We start from the raw sequence: 18,807 nt of genomic DNA, 5'->3' as shown, positions 1-18,807 counted from the left end.
CGAGACAAAAACTCAAATAAAGGATAAAGAGGGAGTTAAACTCATTTTCAAAAAGGACCCATTCCATAATTTGTAACCTCTAAAAGGACAAACTTGTAATTTTTTTCTTTTGTTTAATTATTGTTTTCAAAAAATAGAAACATTGAGTCACTAAATTTATTACAAGGCATGCTTCATTGTTGCTCATAGGCTTATTATTAACATAGAGTTATTTATGTTGTTTTTGTAAATTAAACAACATAAATAATTGTTCGACAAAACGTCAAAATTCAAGGGTCAAGATAGTTAACTGAACGAAACCCATAATAGATTTATGAACATATAGTACAAGATCTCAACAATGAATCAAAAAGGTGACGGAAAACGGGACCTTAGTATCTAAAGAATAGTTGGATCTTTGTATCTCTTGAAGATGGTTTCAATATCCGCCATCACATCGGGCGGTAACGGTCTCTCAGTTGTGAAGAAAGCATCCATATCCTCTTTCAATTGTTCCAAAGACGTTGCACCAATGATCGTGCTTGTCATAAACGGTCGGTCCCTCACAAATCCAAGTGCCAGCTCAACCGGACTCAAACCATGTTTCTTAGCCATCTCAATGTATACTGCAGTCGCTTCCTGGCATATGATATATATATAGCGCTTGTCAAAAATGAGTCGCATAATCTTTTTATTTAAATGTTGAATGATAACATGAGTTTATACTTTATACCCTTGCAATGGATTTATTGTATCTTTCCATGTATCCAGGGAATAACTGAAGCCTGCCTTTTTTCGCAGCTTCAGACTCGGAATCCAGATACTTTCCGCTTAATGATCCACCAGCCAGTGGAGAATAACAAAGTAAGCCTACATTGCAGTTCTTTGGGTGGCATACTTCAACAAGATCAGCTGCAAAAGTTGAAACAACACATCAATATTAGGGGTGCAAACGAGCCGAGCAACTCCCGAGCTACTCAAGATCGGATCGATAAAAAGCTTGAAACGAGGAGAGCATTAAGCCTTGTTTGGGAAGATCGTTTAATAGGCACATCAAGCTTTAACGAGCCTAGTGTATATTTAAGTTTTAACTCTTTTGGACTTCTATGTACTAATTTCACACTGCAAAGTTGAGCTCGAGATGAGTTTTGGCTCGTTTAAGGTACTGCATATGAGCTTAAGCTGAGGTCATCGTTTAAGGTTTTTTACAAAATATATAAATAATTAAAATGTATTAAAATAATTCAAAAATAATAATTGAGCCGAGCTCAAGCTTGAGAAAACGACTCATGAGCCAAGCTCGAGTTTTAGAAACGAGTTCGAAACGAGCCGAGCTTAAGCTCTCGTAAGTCAAAACAAGCTGAGCTCAAGCCTAGTCAAGCTTGGGCTCAGCTCGTTTGCACCCCTAAATTCAATATTGGCAATTACGTATACTTATAAATTTTAATGTTTTTGAACGCACTCGCGTAGGTTAAAAGATCAAAAGTTCATGATGCTTTATGCAATGCATCTTATAAGGTGATAAGAACTTACCCTCAAACTTGCATCTAACCAGCAGACTGTAACTGTTTTGAATACTGACAATCTTTGGAAGTCCTTCGGTTTTCGCAGCATGAACGAACTCCATAACTCCATATGAAGTTTCGTTCGAAACACCTATGTATCGAACCTATTCATACAAAAAGGTTGTTAATGTATTTACAAATATAAAATATCCAAACACACAAAGTATATATTACCTTTCCTTCTTCAATAAGTTCTTGAAAGGCACGGAGCTGTTCAACAAATGGCACACTTTCCCTCCATTTTAAAGGATCATAAAAGAACTCTCCAAACAAAGCCACATAACGATCGGGCCTGAAAATAAATTAGCAAAAAAGGTGTTAGTCTCATATCATTTGAGGCTCAAAGACCATGTTGTATGGTTGAGTATATTTGAAGGATATGAAACTCACCAATGAATTTGTAATAAATCAATGTAATCAGTATTCAGTCGTTTTAAGCTTTTCTCGACGCTTTCTTTAACGTTGGCAGCATCAACCCTCACAACTCCTGCATCGTCTCTCAAGTATGGAGATCTATCTGTATAACCAGCCACTTTAGTGGCCAATATAATCTGCATTATAACAGAAGAATATTATGAAAAAAAAAAAAAAACTATTTACAAGTTTACATAATTTGAATATTTATACCATCATTTAATTAGCACAGAAATTATACAAAAAGAGTATGACTATATTATAAGGGAAAATACCATAAAAAACCAATATACTTTCTGTTTTTCCTCATAAAAGTCCCTCAACATTTTATTGAACATTAAAGTCCCTCTACATGTCAAATTTGAACAAAAAAATGACATAACTTATAAAAACATATATTTTTACTTATGTGGCAAAATTTGACATGTAAGGGGTGCCCATGGTCCAATTTGATTGGAAATCCTGAGCCAAACCGTTATTAACAGCTTTTGATTATCGAAAACCAAAACCGAACTGTTACAATTTAAAACCGAACCATTAAAAATTAAAACCGAACCGTTACTAATGGTTTGATTTCACTGTATTTCTCCCAACTAACTGGATTAATGGTTGTAAATCTATAAATTCTTTTAATTCTTTTGCTATAATATTAAGAAAAAATGGTATACTGACATGCTTGCAAATCTATTAATGTTTCTCATCGATGCTTCGTGCTGTTATAAAAATGGGTTTATTGATTTGTATCCCATTTGCCATATTCACTTAGATCTCATCTGCTATGGATCATGAAGGTTAAATAAATACAACTAACATCCACAAACTAATATTCAATGATAGTTATTAATTAAAATTAGTTGGTAGTGTATGCGAAAAGAGTGAATCATGTGCAGAAGGATAAACCAATTTTGTACTTTTGGTTTGAACGGTTTCATGTTTTAAACCGAACGATGAACAAGAGTGACGTAAGCAAATTTTGTTTATTATTTTTTGTTTTGTACCTTTTGTGATGTGGTTATTGTTATGTTTATTTTGTTTTTTTAATCAATTCTAGTTATAGTTATATGTTTATAGCAAATTATAAGACAAAAAAATCTCAGTTTAAGCAAAATATTATTGGTTTTGCTATAACAATATAAGCCAAAACTTTTAATTAACATCATATATATTACATGTATGCGACACGACCTAAGAAAAATATATATATATATGTTTTTAGAAGTTATGCCACTTTTTTATTAAAATTTAACATGTGGAATGACTTTAACGTGCAAAAAATTGTTGAAGGACTTTTGTGAGGAAAAACAAAAAGTATGTTAGTTTTTTGTGATATTTGCCCATATTATAAAGAAGAAAAGTACCTGGTCACGAGGTCGAGACTTCATCCAGTTTCCAATATAAGTATCTGTTAACCCTTGCGTCTCCTTCTTCATTGGAATCGGATACTTGATGAAAATGATAAAAGAAAAAAAAAAGTGGTTAAAAGAGCAAATAGCAGTTGAAATTAAAATAAATAATAACTTGAGAAGGCAAACTATGCAACTGCCTAATAGAGGTATCATTCATGATTTCATGTCTATATTGCGCCACCGTAAAATATTTATTAGTTGTCATTTAGTTTATTCATTATCAACATAGAAGATTAGAAGATATTATTATTTATTAAAGATATAACTTCATAGTTCATACCACTTCTGCAGTGTCGTAAGTATTAATGCCATGCTCAAATGCATAGGAAAGTATTTCATGAGCCTCCTTCTCTGTGTTCTGTTGCCCAAATGTCATCTGTAATTTAACATCAATTAGCAATTATTAATACCTTAAAAATCTGCCTTATAAAAAGATTGCGTCGGTCATATATAAGTTTTACACTTGCGAAAATCAACAGTTTTGAAAGATGAAACATCAAAAGTGTACAAAGTATCTTGAACTACAGAACCATTAATATAAACATCAACAAGGGCCCTAGGGGTGCAAAACGAGCCGCTCAGAGTTGCTCGAGATTGGATCGATAAAACGAGCCTAGTGTATTTGTAAGTTTTACTTTTAAGTTTTAACTCTTTTGGACTTCTATGTATTAATTTCACACTACACAGATGAGCTCGAGCCAAGCTTAGGCTCGAAAAGATATTCTCAAAATATATAACACTAATTAAAGATGTATGAAATTAATCAATAAATAATAAACGAGTTGAGCTTGAGCCAAGCTCCAGCTTGAAAAACTGACTAACGAGCTGGGCTCCAACTTTAAAAAAAAGAGCTCGAGACCAGCCTAACAGCTTCTTGATTTGAGGCTAAAGGATATACCGAAGCTGCTACAATTAGTTCATAGATGGATAAATCTATATTCTGTCTCGTATATTTTACGATATTTTGGAATTATAATTAACATTTTCAAGCTATATTGGACAAGCGAACAGTTTGCTAACACCTAACGAAACGAAATTTATCGTCCTGTGTTCATTCATTAAGGAAATAAACTTGTTCGTGAAAGGTTCACGAACACAAACAATGTTTATTTGATTTGGCTAACCGAGAACGCTCAGCGTCAACAGTTTCTCCCAGGCTACCAAGTTTGTGTTGCTTTTTAACATTCATATTCATATATTAATTTTACATATAAATTAATCACATAAAACTCATAATCTATGTGATAAGATTATAAAAGTCATTAAAAACTAGTAAAAACCTTCATTGAAGAAAAAATATAAACAAACAAACTTTAACGAACATAAAAGGAGTTAAGTAGTAAACGAACACATTATCATTATCGAACGTTCACGAACACAAATGAACAAACACAGCCTCTGATCGTGTTTGTTCATTGCCGGAGAATTGAAATTTGCAAACTCAACCACACATTTAAACTAAAGATGCGCAAATAAACCGGTTAACCGAACAAACCCGAAAATCGAACTAAAACCGAACCGGTTTGAAACCGATTGAAATCGTAGGCTTGGAACTGGTTTGTAGGGTGTGCATAGTGCGGTTCGGTGCGGTTTTGGGCTAAAACCAAACCAAAAACCGAAACTTCGGTTTTTGGTTTTTTGAAACCGTTCGGTTTCGGTTTTTTGGTATTCGTTTTGGTATCGGTTTGGTTCTGGTTTTTTCGGTTTTTACATTTGAGCTTGAAAATTTTAGATCGAAGAAAAAGTTATGACCAAAAATAATGAATTTAGGCATAAATAAAATAATTTTGTTGATTATTAACTAAGTGACTATTATACATTTGGCCTAAATTATTTGAGTTACATATTTATTAAATTCTTGTAAATTACTTAAAATAAAAAAATCTACAAATTCGGTTCGGTTCGGTTTTTCTGTTTTTATTACATGCAAAACCAAAACCGAACCATAAGTTTGGTTTTTACAAAAACATAAAACAAAACCGTCGGTTTTTGTTTCGGTTCGGTTTTTTCAGTTCAGATTTTCCCGTTTTTTCGGTTCCGGATCGGTTTTTTGGGTATTTTGCACACCCCTACCGGTTTGTAATTTTCTTCACTAAAACCGGTCAAAACCTTAACCAAAACCGATCAAAACCCGAACCGAAACGGATCGTAACCTTTGTCAAGAAACCGGTTTCAACCCGAACCGAAACCGATCATAAACCGGTTTTGATTTGTTGACCAAACCGGACCGGTTCACCCAACCCGGTTTTGAGTAACTCTATTTTAAACTGTGATTATTTGGTCAAATACAAACCACTGTTTTTGAGACCGGACCGGTCCAACCGGGAATCAGTCACTGAGTGGTCCGGTTCTATGTAGTCGCCCGGTTCTTAAAAAACGGCCGGCAGTGAAAAATATATTTTTTTAATGTAACATTTTTTCAACCTTAACCAGAGAAGAAAAAAAGAAGTTGTTCGGTCGGTTCGACCGGTTGAACCGATGGACCGGCAACCCGTCCAGTTCGTTGTCCAATCCGGTTTATGAAAACCATCGACGCAAACACATTAACAAAGCTGTAACTAGAACCGAATTCGAGTATTTAATTCAAAAACAACGAGCTCACAGTGCCGTAAGTGATTTCGCTGACAACGAGATCAGAATCCCCAACTTGATTATACTGCATTGCGCTTCTCTGCGGTTTCGCCATTGCAGTAATAGCAGACACGAACTTGTTAGTCGGACGTCGAAATGAGAAGTTGCAGGTGGAAGCATGGCGGTTAGTGTTGGAGAGAAGAGAGTGAAATTGAATTACAGGTGAAGAAGAAGCCATTGATGATGAAAGAATTGGATACAGGTTTGTTTTAGCCACACAAAAATGGTTGGCTTCAAAACGGTCAAATTGTCCTTTTATCGCCAACCCAAACAAAATCTTTTGTTTCTTTCTTTTTTTTTTACTTCCGGAACGACGACTTCTTGTGTCATAGTGAAGTCCCAGATCGATAATCAACACGAATAAAACGAATAACTCTCGTTAATATTAATCAGAAAATATAACTCAAAAAACTGATTACAATATCTCAAACCCTAACTCGGTTTGACTATTGATGAACTCTAACTCGGTTACATCTCGTGTGTGTCTTTAGATAAACCCTAACTCGGTTACACCTCGCACCTTCTATAATGTCTAATCATAACTCGGTTTATATAGACTAAACTAACTTGCTAGCCAAGACATTACCAAATATAAAAAAAAAACCCTAATTGCAACCCCACAAATCCATTACATTATTAATGAATCTCATGGGCCCAATAAGTCCAACCCGGTCTCCTACACATGACGGGCCTATTATGATGGAAATTACGTCCAACAGACAGGTCACGTTGCTTCACTCCGGTCAGACCATGTTGTCTTAACCAGGCTTATGCTGGCTTCAGAGTTTGGCTTGGGGCGTTCCCCCGAGAAACCATGCCGCTGGCTCCCACCTAACAATCATTGTGCCACACAAGAGCATAACTCTTTGACGTAAAACACGGCGGGACTAAAACCCGGGTGGACCCAATGTGTCACAAGTGGAGATGCGAACCCAAAAAAACTGAGCAAGAGTTTAGAAAATTGACCAAAATGTCCTTTCGACTAGTAAGTATTAACAAAATGTCTATTTGACCAGCTATTTTTTTATAATGTGTACTCTTAAACTTGTTGACTCAATTACTTTTTAGTCACAACTTGACATTTGACTGGATCTTTTAGCCAATTAGATTATGTCACTAGTCTAAAAAATCTCGTCATAATATAAAAAATCTCGTCTGACACCAAAATAAATCTCGTTGGAAGTCAAAATAATTGTCGGGCGTCTACATAATCTTGTTGGCTTCGACGGTTTTATGTAGATGGTTAAAAATCATGTCGAGTGATGAAAAAGTGATGTGGTCAACGAGTATTAGTGTAGACATTTTGAGAAATGATTGATTAAATGGATATTTTGTAGACATTGACTAGTCAAATGGACATCTAGACATTTAAGTCATCATCTCATAAGGCCATAAAGAGTCGAATTATAGATGTGGCGGTTGAGTTATTTTACAAAAGTCAACAAAAATGATAAGTGTGAGAAACCATAATTAACTGACATGTGTTAATTGGGGGCAAAAGGGAAAAGAGTAAAAAATTAATTGTGCATATTTTCTCTATTCATATGCAAACCACGTGCCAATTCCCCAATCATTTTAAAACTTCTATAACTTTTTCATATGATATATATTTTTTACAAAAAAATCATCATAATAACAAGCGTTTTTTTTATTTTTAATATGAGTATGAATTTGTTATATAAAAATTAAAACCAAAATTACGTCATTGTGTTTTTTTCGTCATTGAGTTTTTTTTTCTTTTTCTTTTTGTCATTGCGTCTTTCAAATCATCCTTTTTTTTATTTTTTAATATTAATAACATCGTTGTGTAATATAATGATAAAAAACAACAAATTATCCAATACATAAAGCACGGTGATGAATACATATTACACAATAAGCTAAAACATAAAACACAACGGTGAATACATATAACACATCGACCTGAAACGTAAATACATATAACATAATGACCTTAAACATAAAACACAATGAAAACTGCATATTACACAATGACATGAACGTAATACTCTTTTTCTCAAATTAAGTGAATGTCACATGTCAATCCCGAACAAAAGACAATGAACGTATTACACAATTACTAAAACAAAATTAATGATAAGTAGAAAGACAGATAATGATCACAAAGACACAATGACGCATAAAAAGATACAATGACGTAATCTTTGTTTTAACTGTTATAAATATGAATACTAATTGAAAAACACAATAACCAAAATCTATAACACAATGTATAGGAAAACCCAATTAAAAAGCAAAATGAGCAACCAATAACACAATATATAGAAACCTATTAATTTTTTATTTTATATTTATATAATAATATGATACTCATACTAAAGATAAAAAACGCTTGTTATTGTGGTGAATGTTTTTTTTTAAATAATGTTGTATGAAAAAGTTATTGGCGTTTTAAAATGATTGGGGAATTGACACGTGCCTTGCATGTGGAGAGAGAAAACCAACAAAAGTGGGTTATTACCTTTATGCCCTTCACATCAATTTTTTTTCTTAAATTAATCTCTGTCATTCAAATATAAAATCAATTGATTAAATTTATTCTCACACATCTCATTTTTATTGTTTTTTTGTATTTTAATCTTATTTTAGGCGTGAATTCACCGGATTTTGTAAGCTTTTCCGGTAGTGTTTCAAAAAGAAATGGTTTTGCGAGAGAAGGGGGTTATGTTTGTGACTTTGTGTTAGTAAATAAAATAAATATAAAAATAACTAATCGAGTTCTAATTTTTATAATTAGAAAATGTTATAAATGCATTGGTTAAAATCAGTTAATGCTTCTCACTCTAATATTCGATTGTTTAAAGTTTAAACTAAAGATATGAACAAAATTGTTTAATTGTAGGTTCATGTCTCTTGATTGTAGAAAAAAGTGCAATTTAATATTAGAGTTATTGAGTTTGTTAGTTATCATTTCTAAAAGGAGTGCATTCCTTGAGTAGTTGACTACCATATTATGTTTCTTGGATACTTTCATATTCAGATATAGTTTAAAGTCGGAGTCTCTCTCAAAGCAACATATTTGTTTAACTTATAATATACTTTTTATTGTTTGTCTACGTCACACCTTTCACAGACCTAACCATGTTGTTACGGATGTGATTTTACATTTTTTTTAGAGAAAAATACAATTTTTGTCCTTTTAAATATCATAAATTATAGAATAGGTCATTTTCAAAAATTAGTTTCACTTTTTATCATTTGTTTGGGTTTTTGCCTCTGCTTTAATTTTTTACACTAACGGATATTAAGTTTTTCAATTAAGTTACCCCATGTGCACTGCATATGAGAGCATTTTTGTCTTTTTACCTCTTAAGGACCATTTATGCAACTAATTTAAAGATTTGGATCTATAACTCATTTATGATTTGAATAAATTAAATAATGTTAAGAGAATATATTAATCTTGTGGGTCCCATTAAGGTTCCCTTCTTTATCACAAGTTCACTTCTAACAAAAAGCCCCAACTTCATCAGAAAAAAACCCTAATTTCATCCATCTCGTCTTGTGAAACTCTCTTTGTTTTCCAATCTCAGCTTCATCCCTCACGTCATGACTTGCTCGTTACAACCACCACCACCATGACCTGCTCGTTAAAGCCGAACGATTCTGGCAGCAACCACTTCAACACGACAATCCACCACCAACACCAACTATTCCAACCCTCGAGTAGTCATATTTAGGATAATGAAGTGTTCAGATCTATAATCGAGGCCACTACATCAACACGACAGTCCACCAGAAAATAAAGGGAAGGTTCAGATTTGCAATCGAAATGTTTAGATATCCTCTCTCTCTCTCCAAACTAGCCAATCGCTTTCTCTCTATTTTCTTTTGCGTCTGTCTCTATCCACACGTTGTAATGGTGGCTGGTGTGGGAGTATTCGGAGGGTGATGTTTGATGGTGGTGGAGAGAGTAAAAGAGATCAAAGAGAGAGGATGGGGCATGAATTGGAATATCATATTCAACCTCGATGAAAGTTGAATATCACCAGAAAAATAAGGTCGTCGGAGTTGGTGGAGATGAAGTCGGTGAGCTTTGTGTTGTTAGGGAGGTGGTGGCTTTGGACTTTAGAGAGAGAGAGAGAGAGAGAGTAGAGTGGGTTGATTTATTTGCATTATTTTTATATTATTATTAGATTACCAAATCTTTAGGATAATTATACAAAAAGTCCTTTAAGAGGTAAAAAGACTAAAATGCCCTCACATGCTAATACTTAACTGAGATTTTGGATGGAGGTTAGTGTAAAGGACTAAGGGCATGTTTGGGATTGAGTTTGAAAAATGTTTATTGGCTTGTTGGCTTTTTCAAAAAGTTATTTTGAAAAGCCAGGATTTAAGACTTTTGGAAAACTGCTTTTTAACCCTTTCAAAAAGCTAAAATAAAAAAGATTTTTGTGATTGCCAAACACATTTTAACTTATCGGCTTTTGAAAACACCAATAAGCCATTAAACATTTTTCAAACTCAATCCCAAAAACGAGACAAAAACTCAAATAAAGGATAAAGAGGGAGTTAAACTCATTTTCAAAAAGGACCCATTCCATAATTTGTAACCTCTAAAAGGACAAACTTGTAATTTTTTTCTTTTGTTTAATTATTGTTTTCAAAAAATAGAAACATTGAGTCACTAAATTTATTACAAGGCATGCTTCATTGTTGCTCATAGGCTTATTATTAACATAGAGTTATTTATGTTGTTTTTGTAAATTAAACAACATAAATAATTGTTCGACAAAACGTCAAAATTCAAGGGTCAAGATAGTTAACAGAACGAACCCTAACCGAAAACCCATAAAAGATTTATGAACATATAGTACAAGATCTCAACAATGAATCAAAAAGGTGACGGAAAACGGGACCTTAGTATCTAAAGAATAGTTGGATCTTTGTATCTCTTGAAGATGGTTTCAATATCCGCCATCACATCGGGCGGTAACGGTCTCTCAGTTGTGAAGAAAGCATCAATATCCTCTTTCAGTTGTTCCAAAGACGTTGCACCAATGATCGTGCTTGTCATAAACGGTCGGTCCCTCACAAATCCAAGTGCCAGCTCAACCGGACTCAAACCATGTTTCTTTGCCATCTCAATGTATTCTGCAGTTGCTTAGCATGTGTCAAAAATGAATCTTGTGGACCAAAATTGATCCAAACCAAACTGATGCTTTTTAAAAAAAAATTGTTTCGACCCGAACCCGTTTAACCCATTACCCGCCTCGCCCCACCCACCCGTTTTACCAGGCTTATTGTTGTTGGTTGGTGATAATAATGAGCAAGCAGATGACTTTAACATGTTTTTTTTTCCTTAAGGAATGTTGCAAATTAGTTGTACTCCCAAAAAAGGGCAAGTTTTGCAACATTCTTGAAAGGAATAGTTGAGCTGAATGGGGTACAATGGTAAATGCTACATACAAAAAACCATAAGTTTCAAGTATATACAGAGTAAAAAGGTTACGAGGAAAAAATCGAGCGAATTCAAGACAGCATGCAGAAACTAGTTGACAAAAGTATCGTTTAAGAGTTCATTTGATGCTATCACAAATACGAGATTTGAACACAAGGACTCTAGGTTATCCATTTAAGTTTTATAATTTAAATAGTAGTTAAATGAAAACAAGCTAAAATAGGTTTAAGGTTAATGTGATGAAATATACCTTAGCAATGGATTTGTTGTATCTTTCCATGTATCCAGGGAATAACTGAAGCCTGCCCTTTTTAGCAGCTTCAGACTCTGGATCCAAGTACTTTCCGCTTAATGCTCCACCAGCGAGTGGAGAATAACTAAGTAAGCCCACATTGCAGTTCTTTGGGTGGCATACTTCAACAAGATCAGCTGTAAAGGTGGAAAGAACACATCGATTATATTGCATATGATGATGTGATACATGTTATGCAATATGTATAGATGAGAACTTACCCTCAAACTTGCATCTAACTAGCAGACTGTAACTGTTTTGAATACTGACAATTTTTGGAAGTCCTTCGGTTTTTGCAGCATGAACAAATTCCATAACTCCATATGAAGTTTCGTTTGAAACGCCTATGTATCGAACCTATTCATACAAAAAGGTTAGTGTATTTACAAATATAAAAATCCAAACACACAAAGTATATACTACCTTTCCTTCTTCAATAAGTTCTTGAAAGGCCCTGAGTTGTTCAACAAATGGCACACTTTCCCTCCATTTTAAAGGATCATAAAAGAACTCTCCAAACAAAGCCACATAGCGGTCTGGCCTGGAAACGAATTAGCAAAAAATATGTCGATAACTGTCTTGACACCATATGATCCAGATAACATCATAGCACCATTGTTATATGGTCATTATTCAAATTTGAAGGATATGAAACTCACCAATGATTTTGTAACAAATCAATATAATCAGTATTCAGACGTTTTAAGCTTTTCTCAACACTTTCTTTAATGTTGGCAGCATCAACCCTCACAACTCCTGCATTGTCTCTCAAGTAAGGAGTTCTATCTGTATAACCAGCCACTTTAGTAGCCAATATAATCTGCAATATGCCAGAAGCATGTTATCTCATAATTCCACAAAAAATGAAATGTTTTCAAGTTATGTCAAGCATTAAGTTTTGTAACCAATGCAAATAAAGGGATATTAATACCTTCTCACTACTAACACTTCCAATTTGAACATATATACTATCACTTAATTAGTAAAAAATATGATACAGAAATACTGTGACAATTTTATAAAGGGGAAAAGTACCTTGTCACGAGGTCGAGATTTCATCCAGTTTGCAATATATTTATCTGTTAACCCTTGTGTCTCCTTCTTTGCTGGAACTGGATACTAAATGGAGAAAAAGAACCAAAAGTTGTTCAACATACAAGAGATTATTATTGATGTAAATCCATACTAAAGAAATGGATTATGAAGTAATTAGAATGATTATTTCTTACTATTTCTGCAGTGTCTAAAGTGTTAATGCCATGTTCAATTGCATAGGAAAGCATTTCATGAGCCTCCTTCTCTGTGTTCTGTTCTCCAAATGTCATCTGTAATTTAGCATGGAATACCAACTCTTAGAAGAACCTTATAATTATACTTCAGAAGTTGAAACATGCGAGAAGCAGCCGTTTTTAAGGATAAGAAATTAAGAACATCAAAGTGAACAAAATATGTTGAAATACCAAACGATTAAATATATACAGGTTTTGGATTTTGTATTTCCTGGATAACTTTATGAATCATGTAATAAGTCCATTTCAGGTTAAAGTATTTTGCATAGAAACGAAATCAGCAATCGGACAAGACAGAAAGTTTTCCCAAAGAACTTGATGCTAATTCTATAATAATTCGTATCAATTTAAATTGTTACTAGCATGTTTCTGATTATGTGGCTAAAGAGAAATCGAAGTTGCTGCAACCCTACAGTTCATATAGACATATGCCTATCTTGTATGTTTTGTTGGGTTATGAAGGCCTTTGGGCCGGTTTTATTAGGAGGCCCAGTTTTGGTTCCTAATTATGTTTAACCCTAATATTGTTTATTATATATATCCCATCATGTAATTGTAATCTTTGTTCTGAGCTAATAAGAAAACCTAGTTGCAGCCCGTGGACGTAGGTCCCCTCGCGGGGACCGAACCACGTTAAATTCTTGTGTCGTTTATATTTTCGTTTATGCGTGTTTATCGTTGTGCATGTGTGTGCTGTTTCGCTTCCGCGCGCCGCTTTGTTCCTAACAAGTGGCATCAGAGCTTTGGCTTGTTGGACACACGGTTCGTTGCACTGGTAACGATTTCGCAGAAGGTTTTGGTTCGAATCTGTTTTTTGGTGATTAGGGTTGGGTAGGTCCGTCACCGTGAATAACTCTTGGAGATCGCAGGGTTAATTTCTGGTTCGTGTTCATCAGTGATCGACAGTCAAGATTGGTGGCTGTCAGGCTGAGTTAGGGTTTGACTATTTATTATCAACCGTAAATTAGGGAACCGGGTTTTGTGAAGACCATTTAGGTTCGGGTTCAGATTTGTTTGCAAGAGATTAGTCTGAGGTAACTTTATATAGTTTATTTACAGTTAGTTGATTTATCGGTTATTGCAAGAGCAAATCGGTTTATTTGGCAGTGTTCTGTTGAACAATCGTCAAGTTTAGGCCCGTGCCCTTGTTGTGTCTGTTCACTGTTTTCGATTTGTTCTCGTTTGTTATTGTTATAACTGAAGACGAGGTGGTTATGATCGGAATGTTGACGGTTATGGATTTTGGTTGATTGGTTTGTCATGTGAACTTGGATATAGTACTGGTGATGGATAAACTTGGAGAAAATGGAACCAGCGGGTGTGCTGGTGACGGCATAAGTGAAAAAAAAAATGAGGTTAGTGGCAAGTCATGTAAACTATTGCTCGTTTGGATGATCTTTCGGTTAGGGTTTGAGTTAACTGATCGTGTGTACGGTCATAGAACCCTTGGTACCGCTTGATTTTATGAAAGTTCTACTGTTGTTATAGCTGTTTGCCTGTTAGCTGGTTCGAAACTGTGATTATTACTTCTTGTTCGTTTGGAATTGTGAAGTTATATCTTGTTTGGTGGTGATCAGTGGTACACCATTTGAGAGGTTCATAATCTCGTGTTGGGTAAAGTTATTTGCCGGGATAGTACGAGTGGGGTTCATCTCATGGAGTGTTGGTGTGGCATGGGTTGGGATAACAGAAACAGTGGGAGCTGGGCATAGTCGACTTGGTAGGTTGCGTAGAGGTGAGACATTTTAAGGGTCGATGTCGAAAGGTTTGGAATTCTGCTTTTGAGAATGTATCTGGGGTTGATGCATTGGGACTCAGTGAAGGCGGTGACGACTCTTGGGTTCAAGATTATGGTATGCTTTATTTGTTACTCACTTCAATGAAGCATTGTTGAATCTTTTAATTAAAGACTTTTGGAAGATACGAGTTTTTTTTTGTATCGTCGGAAGAAGTGAACCAACTTCCGAGTTATAAGGTCTTGGCTCGTTGAATCGGGTAGAGCTAAGGGGTTTCAGTTTGCAGACATGAAGCCTGGAGCCACAGTGGTGTTAGTTTGAGCGTATTCGGAGGAGGTCTGAACATGTTCGGGGTTTTGGTAACAGTGGGAGCACGCAGGTGTGTTCTAGGTTTGTTTCCAAAGGGACGTTGGGTTCGGAGGACCAGGAATCCGAATGTGAAAATCTCTCCTGGTATAGTCTGCTGATTTGGAGAGTGTTTATCCTCTGGAAGTCTTTGAAGCCGGTTGTGTGAGTAAGTGAGGGTCGGTTAAGATTGAGGATGAGTCATTGGCGAGTTTTGTCATGGCTGGGTCTGGGATGACCGGATTGGAGTTCTCGGGAGCTTCAATAGGTCTTTCAGGTAACTGATGAGAAGGGCGGATGCAACCAGGGTGTGGATTGGTAGAAATCTTAGTTTGTTCCTAGAGAACTGGAGGCTTGGAGAACTTCTTTTGTTGAAGTTTTAGCTAGTTCTTGGAGCTGGAGGCTTGGTAGATTTCTATTACCGAAGATTACTAGAGTTACTGGATGAATGAGATTGTTATATTTACTTGGATGGCAGGCTGGAATTTATCGCAAGGCCTTCAAGTGGGAGATTGTTGGGTTATGAAGGCCTTTGGGCCGGTTTTATTAGGAGGCCCAGTTTTGGTTCCTAATTATGTTTAACCCTAATATTGTTTATTATATATATCCCATCATGTAATTGTAATCTTTGTTCTGAGCTAATAAGAAAACCTAGTTGCAGCCCGTGGACGTAGGTCCCCTCGCGGGGACCGAACCACGTTAAATTCTTGTGTAGTTTATATTTTCGTTTATGCGTGTTTATCGTTGTGCATGTCTGTGCTGTTTCGCTTCCGCGCGCCGCTTTGTTCCTAACATGTTTTATGATATTTTGTCATTGTAGCTAACATTATATTGCATAGATGATGACAGAGATGAAACTGTAACCACATATGATGATCTTCAATAAAGACTATTGGCTTCACAAACTTTCTATCAGTAACGTGCTGCTATAAATTACCAAAATAGGCAAGTGTACTAAACTTTTTACAAAATCAAGCAAAGAAAAATAGCTTAAGCTCCAAAGGCGTCTAAGCGTATTTCAAGGTTGTAAGGGGCAGTGTGCTTAGGCTCCAGAGCTGCCTATCATCTACAACGGAGCCTAAATGTATTTCAAGATTGTATGGGCAGTGTGCCTAGGCACCAGAGTTGTTTAGTGCTGCCTAAAGAATTTGCGTCTCTCTCTTATTGGTTATGCCTAGGTGTGTAATTGTGTAAACGAGCTGAGCTGACACTCGAGCTCGGCTCATTTTGACCTACAAGGGCCGTCGTTTCAAGCTTTTTTTCTAGAGCCCCACTTGTTTATTATTTATTAATTAATTTATATACATTTTCTGTTGTTTTTATATATTTTGAGAAAAACCTTAAACAAGCCTAGGCTCAGCTCGAGCTTGGCGATGAAGAGTTAACTTAATACATAGAAGTCCAAAACAGGTAAAACTTAAAAATACACAAGGTTAGTTAAGGCTCGACAAGCCTAATCGAGTTTCCCATACAATGCTCGAGGCACGGGCTTTATAACTAAACAAGCTTTATTTAAGGCTCAGACTCAGATCGAGCTCAAAAAAGCTCAGCTCGTTTTAAATGTTTTACTGGTCTGGTTTAAAGTAGCTCGCCGGCTTGTTTGCACCACTATAATAAGTTGAAATTCCTAACTACCATTAAATATTAACGTAACGACCGATCCCTCATACCGAACAATTAAACTTCAAATTGTTAGCTCAGGCAAATAATATGTGAAATAATAATAGGTGCCACGTCAGCAGAGTTAGTTCAGATGCTGTTACATTACCTACCAATAGTTAGTTAGTTAGTTAATGTATATATAATAACCTAACCTAACCTAACCTAACCTAGGGGTTGTATTGAATTGGAGTATGAAATGAATAAAAGTGAAGGAACTGACAGTGCCGAAGGTGATTTCACTGAGAACGAGATTAGAATCGCCAAGTTGATTATACTGCATACTCTGCGGTTGAGCCATGGCTGTGATAGTTGACTTGAGCTTGTTTCTGCTGACGGACTTGTGAAGGTGACGTGGCAGTCAGGTGGAAGCATGGCGAGATGAAATGCGGTTAGTGTTGGAGAGAAGAGGATGAATTACAGGCGAATAAGATGAAGAAGCCATTGGAGAAGAAAGAGAGAGAAGAAATTGGATAGGAGGAGATGAGTTACGGGAAAATGACCGCCGTGGGATTGTGCAGCGTGGAAGTGGCCAGATTGAATCAGGGGCCGGGTTGAACCCGAGCGATACTGTTTTCAAATACCAGATCTATACTTGAAATTACTATGAAACCCAAAAAAGTGTAGCCCATAAAAAAAAACAAATTTATACCAGAAAATTACCCAAAAGTCAGAGGTTTTTTTTTCAATATCCGGAAATAGGGTATTTCAATACCTGGTTATAGAATACTTGTTTCTATACCCGACCCAAACCTGGCGGATAGGGCATGGTTTATAGAGACAATGCCCGGAACCGGTTTAGAAAAATCCCGATTTGTGCACATGTAGAGTATGTTTGGCAAAACTAGCAGGTGGTTGTTGACTATAAGCTGATAGCTGGTGGCTAGTAGTTGTTTGATGTAGCTTTTTAGATATTTAGGTGTTTGGCTTTTAATAAAACTAGTTGGGTGCTCGCGCGGTGCGGTGGGGTGAGCGCGCAACCTGACATCAACTATATAATCAATGTCATGATTCACCTGATAACGGTGCATACATAACCCGAATGTAGACGTGTAATTCGTGCAAAGACATTACGGGTGTAACCGGTGGCGAAAATCAAGAAGCAAAGCTGAAATATATAGTAATTTCAAATAAATAAATTTTAAACCAACCTGTTTTAATCCGAATCCCGTTCCGATCCAACACTGTTCTAATCTGAAACCTGTTTTGACATGACCTCTTTCGACTCAAAATTGTACCGACACGAACCAAACTAAATTAACCCTTTTTGTATCGACTCGTACCGACCCTAATTTGGTCTTACATGTAACACCTATGCATTTTCATGCATGAAATCACTAGTCTTTTATACTCGTATTTAATAAGGTCCATGTATTAGTTCACCATCTATATTATTATGGAATCATATATTATTTATTTCTAGTTATTAATATTATTTTCATATGCACAATTACATGTTTCTATGTACATTTAGTTATACATGGTTAATCGTTAACGTGACACGTTTAACCAGGAATGCCTAGATTTAATATTTGTCATTGTCAATTTTATCATAAAGTAATTTTATTTATATCCTTAAATTCAAATTAAGAATAACCTTCTAGAATATTTTATTCTTGATCTCCAAGATTAGCTTTATCCAAATTTGAATTCAAGTCCTAGTCAAATTCTATCTCTAATTCATCATAATCTCTTATTTAAACACCCCTATAAATAGAACTCTCTAGCACCCTTAAAATTCATTCCAAACCTGCATATTCCAAAGCCCCAAGGTTGAAAATTCGTGATCATCATCCTCTCAAAGATTCACAACTCGTTTCCTTCCTAGTAAGTTCTAATTTCCGTATAATGTTTTGTTCTTTCATTCTGCAGAAAAACCTTTTATTTCAACGCTTAGATCTCGGTCATAATATATCCAAATCACGAATTTCAAAAGCCTAAATTGGTTCTTTATGTGTCTAGTATCTCTGTAATTTTTGATGTAAAATTTTATAAACTTAAAAAACGTTTTTATTATTTTTCTTTAACAAAGGGTCTTGCTGAAAATCCTAACAGATAACTTTAGCCTC

At 35.4% G+C, this 18,807-nt stretch overlaps 1 protein-coding gene across 2 annotated transcripts; it reads right to left on the bottom strand.

The window, feature by feature from the left end:
- Positions 1 to 341: 341 nt before the first annotated feature.
- On the bottom strand, positions 342 to 17,147 carry LOC143557030 (uncharacterized). Of its 2 annotated transcripts, XM_077046200.1 has the most exons (9): positions 17,104 to 17,147; positions 5,967 to 6,105; positions 3,645 to 3,740; positions 3,317 to 3,400; positions 1,935 to 2,095; positions 1,719 to 1,836; positions 1,513 to 1,648; positions 713 to 891; positions 342 to 618 (listed from the first exon to the last, which is right to left on the bottom strand). In XM_077046200.1, the coding sequence occupies exons 2-9, from the start codon at positions 6,048 to 6,050 to the stop codon at positions 379 to 381; spliced, it is 1,098 nt and encodes a 365-aa protein (XP_076902315.1). In that variant the 5' UTR covers positions 6,051 to 6,105; positions 17,104 to 17,147; the 3' UTR covers positions 342 to 378. The 2 variants fall into 2 exon arrangements, with proteins under 2 accessions (XP_076902315.1, XP_076902314.1); XM_077046199.1 differs by lacking the exon at positions 17,104 to 17,147 and having other exon boundaries at positions 5,967 to 6,195.
- Between the last annotated feature and the right edge of the window lie 1,660 nt (positions 17,148 to 18,807).

The sequence above is a fragment of the Bidens hawaiensis genome, unplaced genomic scaffold (genome assembly GCF_021521415.1).
Source record: "Bidens hawaiensis isolate Kalapana, Puna unplaced genomic scaffold, B.hawaiensis_p1.1 tig00018778_1, whole genome shotgun sequence".
NCBI classification, from domain to species: domain Eukaryota; kingdom Viridiplantae; phylum Streptophyta; class Magnoliopsida; order Asterales; family Asteraceae; genus Bidens; species Bidens hawaiensis.
This window is presented reverse-complemented; position numbering and strand designations above follow the sequence as displayed.

Excerpts from the sequence above, each read along its gene's own strand:
- LOC143557030 (XM_077046199.1), bottom strand. The coding sequence starts at position 6,173 with ATGGCTTCTTCTTCACCTGTAATTCAATTTCACTCTCTTCTCTCCAAC. Across the intron at positions 1,837-1,934 it reads GATTTATTACAAATTCATTG|GCCCGATCGTTATGTGGCTT; the intron begins GTGAGTTTCATA and ends ATTTATTTTCAG. Across the intron at positions 1,649-1,718 it reads AACTTATTGAAGAAGGAAAG|GTTCGATACATAGGTGTTTC; the intron begins GTAATATATACT and ends TTGTATGAATAG.